Here is an 11186-nt window from a genome sequence, read left to right as displayed (position 1 = left end):
AATATGCGGATGATACGATACTTTTCTTGGATCATGATCTAGATAAAGCAAGAAATCTCAAGCTGCTTTTATGTGCATTTGAGGAACTTTCTGGCCTCAAAATTAATTTTCATAAGAGCGAACTTTTTTGCTTCGGGGATGCTGCAGAATATGCACCTGAGTATGCTAACATTTTTGGATGCCAGCTCGGGCAGTTCCCGATTCGGTATCTGGGTATTACCATACACTATCGGCGTTTAACTATCACTGGGTGGAAGCATGTGGAAGAGAGACTTGAGAAACGGCTAGCCAGTTGGAAAGCCACTCTTGTCATATGGGGGGCGATTGATCTTGATCAATTCCGTCCTAAGCAACATGGTTTTATATATGTTGTCATTCTTCCATCTACCGAAAGGGGTTCTTCAGCGTCTCGATTACTTTAGATCCAAGTTTTTTTGGCAGTGTGATAATGAATCAAAGAAATATCGATTGGCTAGGTGGACGGTATTATGTCGACCTAAAAGTCAACGGGGGCTTGGAATTCGGGACCTTGAGATTAAAAATATTGCTCTTCTCAGCAAATGGGTTTATAAACTACTCACTGAGAATGAAGTATGACAGGAAATCATTCGTAACAAGTACGTGGAATCCAAAGCCATTTCTCAAGTACATTGGAAACCTGGTGACTCACATTTTTGGTCTGGAGTCATGAAGGCCAAGGAATTCTTTTTCCAATTTGAGACTTCTTCGGTTAGGGACGGTTCCCAGGTTCGATTCTAGAAAGACACCTGGCTAGGGACTACACCACTCATGGTGCAATACCCGAGTTTGTATAGGATTGTTAGACATAAATTTGTCACCATCAAACAAATTTTGTGACAAGAAAACCCTGATATTTCTTTCTGTAGGGACCTTTTAGGACCTCGCCTTGCAGCTTGGAATGAGCTACTCATACGTCTAGAGGCTATTCAGCTGTCAGATGAACCGGACATCTTTCAATGGAATTTGCATCCGAATGGCAAGTTTACAATCAAATCCATGTATGATGCAATGGTTCATTGTGATGTTCCGGTTGATAACTGGAAATTGTGGAAGCTTTAAATCCCTCTAAGAGTGAATATATTCCTCTGTTCCTAAACAGAGGGGTCATCTTAACTAGAGATAATCTGGCACGACGCAAGTGGCAAGGCACCAAGTACTGGTAGAAAAAGGGCCTTTAGTCCCGGTTCGTAAGGGCCTTTAGTCCCGGTTCTGGAACCGGGACTAAAGGGTCGGTACTAATGCCCTGACCCTTTAGTCCCGGTTCAATCCAGAACCGGGACTAAAGGCCCTCCACGTGGCCGGTCCACCTTTAGTCCCGGTTGGTAACACCAACCGGTACTAAAGGAAATTTTCTGATTTTTTTTGATAATTTTTTTTAAAATTTTTTTGAATTTTTTTTATTTTCAAATTTCTGAATTATTTTAACCTCTAATCTCTAATCACCCCTCATCACTGCTCAATTTAATCTCTAATCACCCCTCATCATTCCAAATCATCTAACTTCCCGAACGGTCACCCATCCTCTCACTACTCCAGCCTGAGCACGCTTAATTTCCGGGTTCTATTCTCCCTCGTTTCCAAGTCTGCACTTGTTGTTTTCCTGACAATAGTAAGATGTCAATCCTATTAACCCTCAGGAATTTAGCTTGAGCATGAAGTCACATATTTCACTGTTTGAGTTTGAAACTATTGTTCTAAAAAACAATAATTTTTTAGTAACACTAATATTTCTTGAATAAGTAGTTTGACCATTGTTTGACCACAATTTGACCATAGTTTGACCAGATTTGACCAAAATTCAAAAAAGGTGAAATAATTATTTAATAACACTAATATTCTTGAATAATTATTTAGTAACACTAATACTTCTTGAATAAGTAGTTTGACCAGATTTACTGAAAATTTAAAAAAACTGAAATTTGAGCATTACTTTTTTTCCTTTTGGAATTTGAGGATTCTACAAATTTGCAAACAGGCCGTAGGCCGTCTCCATTGGATGTAACTTTTCGAGTAGATGATTTTTCATATAAAAAACTTTTTAATCCGAGTTCGGATGCAAAAGTTATGCCCATTTTACAAATTCCAGAGAGATTTTGTAAATAAAGTCGAAATTCATATTTGTAAATTTTCCCAACAGCTAGACCACATATCACATGGGAAACTTATTTTATTTTATTTTTATTGACATTTCCATCATTTTCTTTTGTTTTTTCTAAAACTGAAAAGGCGGTCCACGGGGGGGGGGGGGGGGGGGGGGAGTTTGAAAATGGGACCTTTAGTACCGGTTCGTGCCATGAACCGGTAATAATGCCTCAAAGCCCACTAGTCCCGGTTGGTGGCACCAACCGGGACTAAAGGTCTAACCTTTAGTACCGGTTGGTGCCACCAACCGGGACCAATGGGCATCGCACCCTTTAGTCCTGGTTCGTGGCACGAACCGGGGTTAAAGGGCCCAGGTGAACCGGGACTAATGCTTTAGCCGCACGAACCGGGATAAATGCACCCATTGGTCCCGGTTCTGGACTGAACCGGGACTAATGGGCTTACCCGGCCTGGACCAAAGCCCCCTTTTCTACTAGTGAAGGTGTGTGTCTTTTGCCAACATGACGAGTCTATTAAGCACTTATTTTTTGAGTGTAAGTTCGCTCGGGCGGTTTGGGCCAGAGTTCAAGTAGCTTCAAATTTATACCCACCACGTAGTGCTCGTAACATGTTCGGCAACTGGTTGAGGGGTATTGATAAACAATTTTCTGCACATATTCTTGTGGGGGCGGCTGCCTTATGCTGGGCATTGTGGCTTATCAGGAATGATGTGGTTTTTAATAAAAAAAATATGTTTCATCTTCTATGCAGGTTATTCATGTATGTACGCGATGACTCCGTACTTGGTCTATCCTGCAGAGGCCGAAGGACAGGGACCTTTTTATGATGGCGTCTACGTGGCTGGAGCGTTCGGCCAGGGAGGTTTTCTCCCCCATGGATGGCGGTGTGATCTTTGGATAGGAGCTGCCACGTCATAGGCTTGGACTAATTTATCTTTTTTAAGTTGTAAAACAATTTTATTTTTTGGGTCGGTTGGACTTTTTGGCTGTGTGCATCGAGTTATGCAGAGACCGGGCATTCTTTAGATGCGATTGTATCACCTCGATATATCAATTCAATGAAATGTACTTTATCGAAGAAAGTCATTGATGTACTGATTCTGGAGCAGCATAAAGTCATTCAAGAATCAAGATAGATAATAATGACCAGTTTCTAATTTGCAACCATGAACTTTCATGGCTCTTAAAAATACAAATTGAAAGTAAATGAGAGAGCGAAATAGAGTAGTTCTATAGCAAAGATTCTTCATAGTTCGGAACTTGGTGCTGTAGGAAAAATAATAGAGAACAAATGATGATAGCAGTGGTGCTCTTCTACCATCCAGAATGTTCAATTCTACTAGCAGCCCTAAGAAGAATAAAAGACATGACTCATACATAATATACATGCTCCAATGGTAGTGCAGAAATCCAGATCAAGCACCTGCATCTTAGAGCCCTACAAAAAATGGAGGCCCTTGAGTTGCACTATCTTCTTCTCTCATCTCACGGGATAGTGGAAGGGGAATAAGGCTCTCCTGGAGGTAATGCTTGGTAATCCACAAGCCGATTACTTGGCCATCCTTGCTTTTCACATATCCTAAGAACTTGCCATCGATGCCACAATGCAACACAGGCCCACAACCACGAATGAATTGGATTAGCAGCTCACCGTTATTGAGCACAACCATCCTGGGGAACCTCATCACCCATGAACGTGGTATTGGATCGTCAACACCCGACAAATTAATCTGATGCTTGAAAGACCAGGTCTCCGTTGTTTCGGCGCCATAGTCTTGTACCACCCAAACATCTACGGTCATTTGTTCAGGACTGACGCTGCACAAAGCAAGAGTGCCATCCATCTCCAACAACTGGTGGAAGTACAGCTGGAATAGACGACCCATCAACCAGAATGTTTCGGCTGCTGTGTTGAACACCACTATTGAGCGGCCGGGAAGTCCCCAGTGCAGGCTACCACGGTGGTGGACTGGTGGACAACCCGACGAATCCGGCAGGCCATTACACAACGCCGTTTCCAAGGGTGTTGTCTGTGCGATGCTACCTTCTGCGATGCATCTTATGTCACTGGATCCCACTGCTACGACGTAGTAAAATGTGGTGTATGCTGTGTCTGCTCTGTCAAAGTACCTCGGAGTAGAGACCCAAAGCACCCGGTATTCCCCGGATGGTTGGTGCCGATACAAGCCTGCGATGTGGTGCATAAATCCATGCTGGCTTGGAGGCGTCCCTAGGGGAGCACACTCACGGGTGACCGGGTTGCAGATGAAGAATTTTACCGGAGGAGACGAAGGAGTTCGCACACTCATGGATCCATGGGAGACGATGATGAGCTCATCAAGGGCAGCCAGGAGTCTACCGCTGTATGTCCGGACCACGGGGCAGAGCTGTTGCTGGCCTGCACCGGCGTCAATGGAAAGCAAGAGGCGGGACGCCGTCTGCGGCTCCACGGCGTGACCGAGCACCGGGAGAAAGGGCTGGCGGCGGCGGTGGTCCAGCATGAACTTGTCGGCGGAGGTGGCACTGCGCCATCCCTTACGGACGCAGCGGCAGCGCATGATGTCCCTGGCCGGCAAACGGACAAGGATCTCGTCGACGACGATCGACTCGGGAAGGTAGTCGAGGACGGTCTCGACTCCATGGCCGGGCATGGTGACTGGCTGCGGGTGCTCCATCAGATCCGGTACCGAACAACTAGAAACGAAGAGTAAGGATGGTGCACAATCGACGGATTTGTGGGGCTAGCAGGGGCGAGAGGATTTATACCTTGGGCGGACAGGCAAGTCACAGTCGATGCCTTGATGGTGAGCTACGCGGCGGCTGTACCACGTCTCTGCACACGAAGACATGAAAGATTATTTTCAAGAAAGGGGGAGGACATGAAAGATCCGAGGGCACACGATAGATGGAGAAACAAAATCATCATAAAGCGGTGGGCAGCGTGCTCCGAGAGAGACTCACCTCAACAGACGATTTTGGCGACGAATCAGTTGGCTACCGGCGTCTGGGAAGACGCACTCCGGTGATTTGTTCCTGCAAGGATGAGGATGGGAAATGGGGCGGCGAGGCGTATGGGTTTGGGATCTCGCCGTCGCTGGTGTGGTTTATCTACGGGTGTGGTATCAAGTTGACATTTATTATCATTAATAATGATATTAATGATATTTAATACACGAGCTGGCTAAAGATTTGCTCGGATGGATACTTTGACCATTACGATCTCCCGCACAATTACGGAACAATCAACATATATCGCGCGGCTGCATCGATCCAAAGTCTTTTCTAGCGGCGTCGGGTAGGTACCGGTCAAATATCCATCATTCACATGCTGCTAGATTCTCACATATGTATGTACAACGTTATGTGACAAACAAACAAAAAAGGGCGACGCTAGGCGCCGGCGCACCGGCCGAACGGTTGGGCCGGTCGAGCCCGGGCCGCCCGATCCAGCGGTAAACACCGTCAGATCTGTTCCCCACTTCGTCCTCCTCGCAGTCGCCCCCCTCCCCCACCCTCGCGATGAAATTTGGAATGCCCTCGAGCGCCCTCGACGCCCCGCCACACCCCCGCGAGAGAAACGACCGAGCTTGAAGCACCACCGCGGCACCCTCGTCGCTGGTCGCCGCCCTCGCCGGCCGTCCTTGTCACCGGTCGCCGCCCTCGTCCCCCAGCTCCACCCATGCAACAACTGCACTCTCTAGTTGCAGCTCCGCGTGGCGATGGCTGTAGCTCGGTGGCGATGCAACACCGCCCGTGCCGTCGACTGCCATGCCAGGTTGAAGCTTTTTTTTCCATGACCGTTGAAGCTTTTTCCAAGGTTGAAGCTTTTCACAAACCGGTTGAAGCATTTTCACACACCGCTTGAAGCTTTTTCCGCGCCGCTCGAAGATATTTTTTCGCGGTTGAAGTTTTTATACACGGTTTTTCTGCAAACGGCACAAGGAAAATGCTACAAACCAATGGCCATTTTTGCTACAACCAGGAAGACGACGAAAGTGTGGCCGGCGACGACCGCTGGTGGTTGTAGCAGAAATGACTGCCGGTGGTAGCTTTTTTCACTGCCGGTTGAAGCTTTTTCCCTCTACGGTAGAAGCTTTTCTGTAAACGATTGAAACTTTTTCGTTTTGAGTAACGCCTGGGTGAAATCTTCCTCTAACGTTCGGTTGAAGCTTTTTTCATCGAAGGTTGTAGTATTTTCTGTAGACGGTTGTAGCTTTCCTCTATGGCACTGAACGCTTGCAGCTTTTTGTATATCTGGTTGAAGCTTTTCATCTAGAGTTTGAAGCTTTTTTTTAGCGGTTGCAGCACACGGGGGCTGTGGCGGGGGCTGCACTACCTCGTCTGCAGGTTTGCCCGGATACGGCGCCCCCAGCAGCGGCGGCCATGGGTGTCAGGACCGCAGCATCGTCATGGCCGTGGCCGAGGCCTGCGAGGAGTTGGCTTGTCACCGGAGGTAGCGGCCATGACAGCCGCAGAGGAGCTTGCTGCGAGGAAGAAGGAAGGGATGAGGACAAACGGTTAAGAGGATAAGGTTGCGTAGAGAAAAAAACGATTTGTGGGCCTAGCTGTATTGAGCATGGAGGGATCGCGAGGCGTACGATTGAAAATAGATTGCACGGCTCGCCCTCCACCAGCGCTGCATTTGGCTGGCGCGCCGAACGCAAACGTTTACCAAAAAAAGTAGAACGTTGATGTATTTATCCCTCGCAAAAGAAATTTTTTATCCCACATAACCCCTGCATTTGATGTATTATGTCAACTCATGCATGCCTTTGGAGCCCACCCACGTGTCTCTTCTCTCTCGATTTTACTGTTCACCGAGCTCAAATGAGCTCGGGAGCAGAAAGACACTTTCGTGCACAAGTCCTCTATCATATGTACTCTCAAAATAAATCATCTAGCATCTCTCCTCTCTCCCAAATAAATCCATCATTAGAATGTTTTGATTGAATAAATATTTCATTTTTACACATAATTATATACTTGAATTCCTCAAGGTAAAACCGTTATTTCACAAGATGCATTTCAATCTTAAGACATGTATTTCACAAAGTAATTTGCAAACATATCTGTGATTTCAAATTCAGAAGATGCAATTCAATTTCAAATAATGCATTTCCGGACATGATTTTCACATGATTAGCTAAAATATATTTCATAAACCAATTATAAATATATTTTTGCGAGATAAAAGGAGTTTATTCCATAGGGTCAGGGTTAGAATCGAGAGGCACGAGGTCCTCAATATATGGAGGTCCACAATGCAACCATACAAATGTACACGACTCCGTAGGGCTATAAAAAGGCAACTGATCTGCTACCCTACTTTGTGAACGACTAATCTTTCGGGGAACAAACTCCTTGTCTACCATGAGAGCCTTAATCTCAGCTGCCAATTGCCATAGGATGAATGTAACAGGTTGTCATTAGATAGGATGAATAATGCAACCATTGAGTCAGATTGCACAAGCACTAGTCTATCTATATGTTGGATGGCTAGAGCCATTCCTTGCAACAAAGCATAAATCTCCGCTTCCAGGGTATTATTACAGTGAATCAGCACTCTCTATGCTGCAAAAATTATAGCATCATCCTCCTTACGCATCACCATACCCGCCGCTGCCAACCCATCACTGGGACAAAAAGATCCATCCACTGAAATTGTGCAACATAGTTTGTCAAATGTGGCGGCTAGGGTTTAGCTAGTCTAGCTCTATCCTCAATAACACGTGGTAAAGGCTCAGTAACAGACATCTTGCCCTTCAATATCTCCCCGGTACAACTTTGATGGACGTTGGTCCATGATGTTTAACATGATTATCGAGAGTCTTAGTTTGAGAGAGATTCAACTCACAGGTAGGAAATATACATGGGCTAATTTGTTGCCCACTCCAACGTATGAGAAGTTGGATAGGGTGCTCACTAGTGTGGAATGGGAACAAAAATACCCATTAGTGTCGGTGCATGTGATGTAGAGGGCGATCTCAGACCACATACCATTACTAGTTGACTCGGGAGACGCAACACATATTGGGAATAAGAACAATTTCTCTTTCGAACTAGGTTGGTTCGAGAAAGAGAACTTCGTGGAGATCATTGCACGAGAATGGGCAAAGCCTGTTAGTGGACGATCAAGTATTGAGAGATGTCAAAAAAAATTAGACATCTGATACAATTCTTACGAGGTTGGGCCAGAAACGAGAGTGGGATATACAAACAAGAAAAAGAGCGACTCACCCAGTTAATAGATACTCTGGATTTAAAAGCAGAAGTAAACATTTTTAATGTAGCTGAGCAGAGATCGAAGTCCGAAGCCGAGCAACGCTTACGAGCTCTTCTTAGAGAAGAGGAGCTCAAATGGGCTTTGCGTGCTAAGGTGCTTAATGTTGTCCAAGGGGATGACAATACACAATTCTTTCACATGATTGCAAATGGGAAACATAGGAAGAAGAAAATAATACAGCTTAAACGGGACGAAGGGACAATTCTGGGTCATGAGAATCTAAGAGCATATATCTCTAATTATTATAAACAACTTTTTGGGCCTCCGGAAGCGAGCAAGGTGTCCCTTAATGAATCTATTATTGGAGATACCCCTCAGCTTCGGTCGGAGGAGAATGATATTCTATCTACACCATTTACTGAGAAAGAGGTTCCAGATGCAATTTCACAAATGAAACTAAATAAAGCACCGGGACCAGATGGGGTTCCTGCGGAATTCTGTAGGAAATGTTGGCATATTATTAAGGATGATCTTATGCCTATGTTTCAAGATTTTTTGAACGGTCATTTGGAATTGTTTCATCTTAACTTTGGTATGATTACATTGTTGCCAAAGAAAGAAAAGGCAGTTCGGATCGAGCAGTTTAGGCCAATATGTCTTCTTAACGTGAGTTTCAAAATATTCACGAAAGTGGGTACCAATAGATTGACATGGATTGCCCATTCGGTGGTGCAACCAAGCCAGACAGCTTTCATGCCTGGGAGACACATTCTTGAAGGGGTTGTCGTCCTGCATGAAACGCTACATGAAATTCACTCGAAGAGGCTAGATGGGGTTATCTTCAAAGTGGATTTTGAGAAGGCATGTGATAAAGTTAAATGGCCCTTCCTTCAGCAGGCAATGCAAATGAAAGGCTTTAATGAGGCTTGGCGGAACCAAGTGGGTTCTCTAGTCCAAAAAGGTAGTGTCGGAATCAAGGTTAACGATGATATCGGTCACTACTTTCAGATATACAAGGGATTGAGACAAGGGGATTCAATGTCTCCTCTCCTATTTAATATAGTGGCCGACATGTTGACCATTCTTATAAGCCGGGCCAAGGAAAACGGCCAAGTGGATGGACTTTTCCCTCATCTGGTCGATGGGGGAGTCTCCTTTTTACAGTACGCTAACGACACCATCCTGTTCATGGAACATGACATTGCCAAATCGCGGAATATGAAACTCATATTATGTCCCTTCGAACAATTGTCTGGATTAAAAATAAACTTTCACAAGAGCGAGTTGTTCCACTTTGGCAAGGCCAAAGAAGAGCAAGACACATATAGACAATTGTTTGGGTGTGAATTAGGTTCTTTGCCCTTCAGTTGTTTGGGCATACCGATTCATCATTGTAAGCTATCTAATAAAGAATGGAAGTACATCGAAGATCGAATTGAAAAAAAGCTTAGTTGCTGGAAGGGCAAGCTAATGTCTTATGGAGGTCGGCTAGTGTTGATCAACTCAATACTTACTAGTATGCCGATGTTCCTACTATCTTTCTTCGAGGTACCGAAAGGGGTGCGGAAGAGACTTGATTTCTTTCGATCTCGATTCTTCTGGCAGTCAAATGAAGCCAAGAAGAAGTACCGTCTCGCATGATGGGATATTTTATGCCGACCCAAAGACCAGGGGATCTCGGTATTGAAAACCTGGAAATTAAGAATAAATGTCTTATAAGTAAATGGCTTTACAGGTTAGAGACAGAGCTGAAGTGTATGTGGGCACAGATACTACGCAATAACTATCTACAATCGAAAACGCTAGCCCAGATCACCGTGAGGCCAACTGACTCGGCATTCTGGAAGGGACTCATGCGAATGAAAGATTTGTTCTTTCGTAGGGTCAAATTCTTGGTTGGCAATGGGATGTCAACAAGATTTTGGGAGGATACGTGGTTAGGAGACACTAGCCATACAATACCCCACCCTATATAACATTGTGCAACGCAAGGATGATTACGTAGGCACAATATTTCAATCGACACCTTTGAATATTCAGTTCAGACGTGCTTTAGTTAGTGAGCGATAGAATGTCTGGATGCACTTGGTTCGACGATTGATAGATGTTCAATTATCCGACCAACCCGATTCGATGCACTGGAAGTTAGCCAGAAATGGGGTGTTTATGGTAAATATTTTTACATGGATCTAATTAACTCTGGTCCAATCTCGATATCGTTACATATTTGGAAGGTTAAGATTCCCTTGCGTATTAAAATCTTTATGTAGTTTGTACACAAGCAAGTGATCCTCACCAAAGATAATTTAGTAAAGAGGCGGTGGGTAGGTAGTTCCCTTTGTTGTTTTTGTGATCATGATGAAACAATACAACACTTGTTCATAGAGTGCCCACTCACGAAATTGCTTTGGAGAACGATCCATATAGCCTTTAACATTAGTCCTCTAGTTAATATTGAATCGCTATTTGGGACGTGGTTAGCTGGGGTTGATCATATCACTCTGGCTCGTATTCGGATTGGAATATGTGCGCTTATATGGCCTATATGAAATTGCAATAATGATATGATTTTTAAGAGATAACATACTTTAACTTTCTTGCAGGTCATCTTCAGAGCTACCGCATGGATCCGTATGTGGTCCTTACTCACTCCTACGGACTCCAGGAAGTCTTTGGTTACTGGGTGAAACCAGTGGGAGATGGTAGCACGGGCTATATTCAACCGGTTCGGATGGCGGTCGCATAACACGATAGGGGTCTAGAGAGCTTGTCCTTTACATTGTCATACCAGTTGTGATTTTAAGCATTTGCTTTTTTTTTTTACTTTTTGCTCCACTTGT

The 11186-nt window shown here is 44.7% G+C and overlaps 1 protein-coding gene across 1 annotated transcript; it reads right to left on the bottom strand.

Moving 5' to 3' along the window:
• Window positions 1-3280: 3280 nt before the first annotated feature.
• LOC147972197 (uncharacterized) lies at window positions 3281-5227 on the bottom strand. The gene is made up of 3 exons (XM_087522983.1): window positions 5085-5227; window positions 4890-4956; window positions 3281-4817 (listed from the first exon to the last, which is right to left on the bottom strand). The coding sequence occupies exon 3, from the start codon at window positions 4796-4798 to the stop codon at window positions 3554-3556; it is 1245 nt and encodes a 414-aa protein (XP_087379109.1). The 5' UTR covers window positions 4799-4817; window positions 4890-4956; window positions 5085-5227; the 3' UTR covers window positions 3281-3553.
• Window positions 5228-11186: the final 5959 nt, after the last annotated feature.

The sequence above is a fragment of the Triticum urartu genome, chromosome 5A (genome assembly GCF_056163025.1).
Source record: "Triticum urartu cultivar PI428250 chromosome 5A, HENAU_Tu73, whole genome shotgun sequence".
NCBI classification, from domain to species: domain Eukaryota; kingdom Viridiplantae; phylum Streptophyta; class Magnoliopsida; order Poales; family Poaceae; genus Triticum; species Triticum urartu.
This window is presented reverse-complemented; position numbering and strand designations above follow the sequence as displayed.